Source organism: Elephantulus edwardii, unplaced genomic scaffold, assembly GCF_000299155.1.
Source record: "Elephantulus edwardii isolate Elephantulus edwardi_28Jun2011 unplaced genomic scaffold, EleEdw1.0 scaffold00144, whole genome shotgun sequence".
Taxonomy (NCBI): domain Eukaryota; kingdom Metazoa; phylum Chordata; class Mammalia; order Macroscelidea; family Macroscelididae; genus Elephantulus; species Elephantulus edwardii.
In genome coordinates this window covers 8,536,615-8,544,588 of record NW_006399894.1, presented here as the reverse complement: position 1 = coordinate 8,544,588, position 7,974 = coordinate 8,536,615, and the positions used below count along the sequence as shown (strand labels likewise).

General features: G+C 38.1%; 1 protein-coding gene across 2 annotated transcripts in view; it reads right to left on the bottom strand.

Moving 5' to 3' along the window:
* Positions 1 to 2,426: 2,426 nt before the first annotated feature.
* The window catches only part of LOC102868158 (alpha-synuclein-like), a 225,763-nt gene continuing 220,215 nt past the window's right edge, over positions 2,427 to 7,974 (bottom strand). Inside the window, exon 6 of one of the 2 annotated variants that reach the window (XM_006894484.1) lies at positions 2,427 to 2,774. In XM_006894484.1, coding sequence (XP_006894546.1) covers positions 2,742 to 2,774 — 33 coding nt within the window. In that variant the 3' untranslated portion in view covers positions 2,427 to 2,741. The remainder of the gene's footprint in view (positions 2,775 to 7,974) is intronic. The other variant, XM_006894485.1, reaches the window with a different exon arrangement.

Sequence of the window (7,974 nt, the reverse complement as noted above, 5' to 3'; positions counted from 1 at the left end):
CTATCTGAAAACTGTCTATTAGTAAATTATTAGCTTTTCTATTAATTAGAAATATATCTCCAATTGAATAAAATACTTGTGTCTTTATTACAAATATAGAAGCAAACATAAGAAGATATTAATTAACTATATTTGGAAAAGTGAAGCTAACACCTAACTTGCTAAACTTCCAGAGGGTTCTCTTACATTATTTTTCCTCTTAAGATTTTTATTTGAGAAGCAAATGAGTTAATATTGGTCAATCTGGATGTGATATCAAGGGGTTAGTGTTCAAACTGTCTTTCCTAGCCACCAACTTATACTTGAGAAGGTACTTTAAATAAAATGTATAAAGTAACTGTGATTTGATTAGTGGGATTTTCCCATGCTACTAAGTTAAACTGAGTGGAATTAAGAGTAAAAATGGGAATACACTACCAGTAAAGAAGAAGAAGCATAGCATAGCATAGCATAGCATAGCATAGCATAGCATAGCATAGCATAGCATAGCATAGCATAGCATAGCATAGCATATGTGGTCAGAGATTCTTGTGCCATTCAGATTGGGATCTACATGAAAGCAGCAGCCCCCTCAGCAGAGAACCAGAGACCAGCTTGAGACAGAATTGACTTGGGATTGCTGTCCAGTGGAGCCAGAGCCAGAGGTCTTCACTCAGTTTTGCTGAAGGACTAAGGCCATCCTCAGGCTGATTACTCTCTTTATTATAACACTTTCCTGCACCCCATAAATATATTGAGTGGATTGAGAAATTATGGTACATTCATACAATGAAATACTACGCAGCACACAGAGGCAATGGTTTTGTAAATTACTACCTAGCTTGGGAGGAACTGCAGAGCATTATGCTGAGTGAACTAACTCAGTTCGTCAAGGACAAATATTGTATAAAACCATTATTGTAGAATGAGTATAAGGATCCATGGGGGGAGGGTGAAATCAAAGTGATGGGAATGTATGTGTGTGCCTGGGATTAATAAGGGGGTTGTTCAATTTTATGGGTGGGGAGGTGAATGAAATTGGAAGAATACGGTCTGAAAAACAATATTTTAATTTTGTAAATTAACTAGTATAATAAAAAAAAGATGAAGTAAAAAAAATATACACACAGAAACAATAGATGACAACAATTAATTATAAAAAAATGTTTTCCCAATTCAGAGACAGATTTTATAGAGAAGTGTCAGCCTTACTGTATTCCTATTCAAGACAGAAGGACAAAGTGGCATGAACTTATCTTGCATGAAAACACAGAATGGCGCCAATCTGGTGAACAGAAATGTTCTGTCGGATTTTTAAATTGAAGAGAGTTTCTTTCTCCTTTTTCTTCAGCTTCCATTTAGACAGTCCTGTCTCTGGGAATTACTATTTGTCCTTGAAAGATGTTTGTGACTGCGTGTATGTGTGTGAATGTGATTAAATAGTTCCCTACTAGATGAGCCAGATAAAAGAGGAAACATATTTGCATCTCACACTGATGGACACATTTTGAAAAAGATGCAAATTGGAATATCAAACCACACACACTGGCCTGTTCTGCTCCAATACTGTGGCAAATCCCACCCAGAATTTTGTTTGCTATACCCACTTACTGAGTAACACCTCAGAACACCTCAGGTTTGAGGAAATGTACACCGGCACAATGAGCTCAGGAAGACATTAATTCTCAGATCACTTGCCAAATGAAATCTCAGGAGTTAATGTGGGGTAAGACAAGCTCCCTCAAAGGCCTGGGCGACTTAAGAAATCCTTTGTGCAAGTGCATGGCACAAAATAAACTATGAAGGTAGATGAAATAATTCACTGCTCAAAAAAACTGTTAAGTAAATGTTAGAGAAAGAATCATTTTAGAGTGGATTATCTAAAATTACCAATCCTTAACTTCAAATTCCCTATGTTTCTAATCTCAAACTGTAGTCAATCAAAATTATTAATCCATTTACTCTTTGTTGTTCTTAAACACGTTCTTCAAATCTGGTACTTTTGGTAGACTGAGCATAATTTTCAAATACAATATATTATTCAGTAGTAGATTTTAACTTACTTAAACAATATTGGTCAGATGGAAACCACTGTTTTCTGATGATAGACCATCTGTCAAGAACTTTAATTATGTCAGTTCTGATTTCTTATTAGTTATAAGCATATTTTATTATTAAGCCAAATGGGATAAAAATAATAGAATAAATCTATAATGAGATAACATTTTAATTTCACCATTTATGTACAAACACAAGTTCATAAAAACACATCACAAACAGTAAAAGTATTAGTTAATATATGTATAGGTGCATAGTTTCATGCTCACATGTTTTTAAGTATTGTATATATTAACAAATTTCACAATACATTTGTTATTCTTGAACAAAAAGAATCATTAAAAGCCATCTAAAAATCTTGTAAGATATAATAATAAATCACAACTTGTCAACAACAAAAAATAGTGAATATTTAGAAATACGTGGTATTCACTTGGGTGTTTTGTTTTAACATTTTGAATTTGAAGCCACAATATCCACAGCACACAAGAACCCTGCCAGCATGTATTCATTTCAGTAAGAAGGAAGCACTGAAACATTGAATGGGGCAGGTTTAGCTACTTCAATCACTGCTGATGGAAGACTTCAAAACACACTGTAGAAACTTTGAGAAAATGTCACGACTGGGCACATTGGAACAGAGCACTGGTAAAAGATGGAACAGCAGTCAGCAGATCTCAGGAAGCTGGGAGAAGAGGGACTTCTTAGGCTTCAGGTTCATAATCTTGGTACCCTTCCTAATTTTAGGAAAACCACAAAGACACTTTTAGAAGTATTCTTAATCAAGAATTTATTGTAAACAAAATAAGGCATGATTTATTACATAATAAAGGTTATACTCACAATATTTCTAGAGTTATTATGCTACAAACAACATAACCTCATTCTTAATTGTTATGTACCATCAAGTTGAAACGGACCCATTCCTGACCAGCCTGTGGGTTGTCAGAGGCTGTTAATTGCAAGGGAGGTTACTGCCCATCTTTCCTCTGCAGAGAAGCTGGTACACTTGAAACATGTGCCTTTGGGTTGCAGTGCAGCTTCTTACAACTAGGACACCAGAGCTCTTAACAGATGTGTTATAATCTGACCACTGGGAAAATTAATCTACGTTATTAAATGGAAACTACCCAAGCATTTGCATTATATTCTACATTCTAGTGCCATTAGACAATAGTACAGTCTACTGCTCCAAGAGAAACTGATTGATCTATCTGGTTGTCAGTTTCATCTAGTATTAAATGGGAGAACAGTATTATGTGGACTCTTTCATTGAGCTCTGGTGGCCTACTGGCAAGAAGCTGCACTGTAATCCTAAAGGCATGTGGCCTGAGTCCATGAGCTGCTCTGAGGGAGAAAGATAAGTGATCTCCCCCCCCCCATATTTCATCTGTTTAATTTGATGATTGGTCTCATCATATTTCTTTATTTTTGAAAATGAAAGTTTATAGTGACCTTGGATTTCCATTCATTCATTGTTGGACATTTTGCTCCCTGTCCATGCCCTAATTTGCTTTTGTCTTGAGGAAAAAAAGTATTTTATTGGTGCATAATTCCCCACACCCACCCCAGTCCACTTTACTATGCAGCTCTTATTCTGGACTTTTGTCATGCAAATACCTCATCTGTTTAAAAGCAGTGTACATTTTTTATCCCCTCTTCTTAGTTTCCTCCCAACCCCCATGGCAGCCCTGTTTTGTAAGAGTAGCATTATTCAGTATTTGTCCTTTTGTGATTATGATATATCACTCAGCATAATGTCTTCCAGGGTCACCCATTTTGTATAATTTTCATGAGTTCCTTGTTTTTCAGTGCTGCATAGTATTCCATTGTGTGAATATACCACAACTTCTCTATCCATTTGTTTGTTGATGGGCACGTGGGTTGTATCCATATCTTTGTTATTGTGAACAATACAGCAATAAACATGGGATGCATATATCTGTGTGGGTGGCAGTCCTGGTTTATTTAGGGTATATTCCGAGTAGTGGAATTTCTGGGTCAAATGGTATATCTGCTTGCAACTTTTTGAGAAAGTGCCATATTGCCTTCCATAATGGATGCACCATTTTAATCTCCCACCAACAGTGAATAAGGGTTCTAATTTCTCCACAACCTGGCCAGCATTTATTGTTTGCTGCTCTGTTGAATTTTGCAATTCTTACTGGGATGAAATGATATCCCATAGTTATTCTGATTTGCATCTCTCTTAGAGCTAGGGATTTTGAACATTTCTTCATGTGTTTGTTCTCCATCTAAATGTCTTTTTTGGTGGTGTCTGCTCATATCTTGTGTTCATTTTGTGATTGGGCAATATCCTCTTGTGTGATTAATTGACTTTTAAAGCCTACTGGAGGGTCAGCTATGTTCCAACTCAATGGTACACAGCAACAATAACAAAGCCTCTTTCAGGGTTGTTGTTGTTGTTGTTTGGTGCCATGACTCAGTTCTAATTCACAGCCAACACATGTACAAGAAAACAAAGCCCTGCCTTTTCCTCTAACTTCCTTACAATATTTGCTGTAGATACTTTAATTGTTGAAATAAAACAGTGTCATTTGAAGGCCATGAACATTTTCTGTGCTTTCACTCTTTCAATTAAAAATATCTTCTAAACTGAAGTGTTTAATGAGTATTGCTATTCCAGAATCCCTAGTCCCTACCATATGTGAATGGCATTCACAATAAAAATATTAATGACCTTCACTAGTCCGGCTAGCTCTGTCAAAGAATACCTTTAATAAAGTCAAGATACTCTCCAAAAGAAAAAAAAATACCACAAAAAAACTCCCATATACTTAACTAGTTGAATACAGTAAAAAAAAAAAAGCAAAAGTTTTCCTGTTATTGTGAAATGTTGCTGAGTCAAATACACTCAGAGCAACTCTGTCAAAAACAGATCTGAATCTTGTCCTATCCTGTGCCATCCTCATCATCTCTGATACATCATCTCTGATATTGAGCCCACTGTTGCAGTCACTGCTCAATCCATCTCCATGAGGGTTTTCCTTGTATTCTACAATTTGTAAGTAGCCCTGGTGAAACAGTGCTTAAAAGTATGACTGCTAATTAAAGGGTTGGCAATTCAAACTCACCAGCTAATTCATAAGAAGATGTAGCAGCTGCTTCTATATAGATTACTTGGAAAACCTAAAGAACATATATTATTCTGTAACTCCAAAACTCAACTCAATTCTATAGAGTCAATATCAGTTTAGAGCTGACACTTCACTGGGTTTTCACACAAGAGGAGTTCCACGGAGCAGCTGGTAGATGTGAATTGCCTGCCTGAGCTAAGCAGTGCAACTCCTTATCCAGTAGCCAGTGGAGTTCCCTTGTATAAGGTCTTTGTAAATGGAAATAATTTGATTGTAATGGATTTATTCAATGTGTCTTTGGCCTTGTTAAATCTGTCATAGTATATCCATTCCCTAATTTTTTAATCACATGCAAAATCATTAATTGTTTCTCAGTAAAATTACTGATTGCTTCTCAGACATACTCATATGCATCCTTGTATCTGCATAACTTGGCTTCTGATATTACCTTATGCTGGAAAGTATGCCCTTCATATTGACCTATCATGTTCTTTTAAAACACTCTCCAGCTTAGATTAACACTATCTTATCTACAAATTTTTGTCAATTGATTTAAGCAGATCTTTTAAAATGTTAAGTTTGGTGAACACAGCAAATTAGGTTCCTACTTAATAATTTATATCCTTTCTGTCTGAAACAATGGACTCAAGTATGTCAGGGAAGATAAGGATGGTGCTGGATAGATAGGACAGGGTTCAGATCTTTTGTTCACTGACTGGGTCATTATGAGTCATACTTGATTCAGTGGCCCACAACAACACTTACTTTTCAGTGACAGTGGTTAAATTTGTCACGATTTGGCAGTATTCTCATTATTTCCATCCTGGTTAAATTTTCATGAATCTATCTTCTCTGCCTTGCTTCCCTTACTTCCTTTTCATTAGGGTATACTTTGATCATTTGATCCCACACTGTTGTTGTTGTTGTTGTTATGTGTCATCGAGTGAGCCTATGTACGGCAGCCCTAAATATACTCTATTCTGTGCTAATCTTATTGTCGTTGACACACCTACCCCCATAACCCCAGACACTGAACCAATCCATTTCATTGAGGGTCTCCCACTCCTGTGCTGTCCCCTACTCTCCAAAGCATGACATCCCTCTTCCGAGGAGTGGTCCCTCCTCACAACATGTCCGAAGTATGTCAGACAGAACTTCAAAATCCTTGCCTCTGAGGAGCAGCCTGGTCTCACTCTCTCTAGGATGAAACTATTTGTTCTCTTAGCAGTCCATGCTCCCATATGTTGTTGTTGTTATGTGCCGTCGAGTCGCTTGCAACTCATAGCGAACCTATGTACAACAGCCCTAAACTCCGCTCTGTCCTGTGCCAATCGCACTGTCTCTGACACTCCCATCCCAATTATCCCAGTCACTGAATCAATCCACCTAATAGAGGGCCTTCCTCTCCTGCGCCGTCCCTCCACCCTCCCAAGCATGATGTCCCTCTCTAAGGACCGGTCTCTCCTCACAACATGTCCAAAGTATGTCAGGCGAAGCCTCAGAATCCTTGCCTCCAAGGAGTCACCCGGTTTAACCCTTTCTAGGACAAATCCATATTGTAGGCTGCAGTCCTTGACCCTCTGCAGCAGGTGCTTCAGGTCCTCTTCAGTTTCAGCAAGCAGGGTTGTGTCATCTGCATAACGCAGATTGTTGATAAATCGCCCACCAATCTTGAATCCACATTTCTCCTCATAGAGCCCAGCCTCCCAGATAACCTGTTCTGCATATAGGTTGAAAAAGTATGGAGATAGGATGCATCCCTGGCGTACACTCTTCCCAATTTTGAACCATGCAGTGTTCTCTTGCTCTGTTCTGATGACTGCCTCCTGGTCCAAGTATAAGTTTCTCATTAGAATGATCAAGTGTTCTGGGATTCCCATTCTTCTCAGAGTCAGCCATAGTTTGTTCTGATCTACACAGTCAAATGCCTTTGCATAGTCAATGAAACACAGATAGACATTCCTCTGGTATTCCCTGCTTTCAGCCAAGATCCATACAATATCTCTAGTACCACGACCCCTTCTAAACCCAGCCTGGACTTCTGGTAGTTCTCTGTTGATGTGCTTTTCCAGTCGTTTTTGGATAATCTTCAGTAAAATCTTGTTTGCATGTGAAATCAGTGAGATTGTTCTGTAGTTTCCACATTGTGTTGGGTCACCTTTCTTTGGGATAGGAACAAATATCGATCTCTTCCAGTCAGTTGGCCAAGTGGTTGTTCTCCAGATTTCTTGGCACAACTAGAGAAGGGGTTAAGGCATCCGACTAGCTGAATGCTGGGCAGCTTAGAGGCAAGTCTCAGACCCCTCCCATCTTCCCAGGTAATCGAAGACGCAAAAATCGCGCGACATTCATTTTGGCAGGCTGCTCAGAGAAGGGGTTAAGGCGTCTGACTAGCTGAAAGCTGGGCAGCTTAGAGGCCAGTCTCAGACCCCTCCCAACTTCCCAGGTAATTGAAGACGCAAAACCCGATGCTCCCATATAGATGATTTTTTAAAAAAGAAGCACAGGTAATATTATTTATTCCATGACTCAGCAGAGTTTATTTTGTAGTTGAAAGGTCAGCTACAGGAGTGCATTCAGTTCCAAGTTTACAGTGTATATCTCAGGTTGATATTGTCAGAGAATTATTTACTCTCTCAATTATTCAATAGATCTGGCTTCTTGGGTTTTTTTTGGTTCTTGAGGTGTTTTTTTAAAATGAATTTGAGGTTATTCCTACAGTTTCTCCCATTCTATCCAACACTATCTATTATGTCCTTAGACAGAACAAGTTCTAATGGTAACTGAGGCACAATTTAGTTCTGGTCTTAGATAGATTAGGCTATGATTAGTATAATGT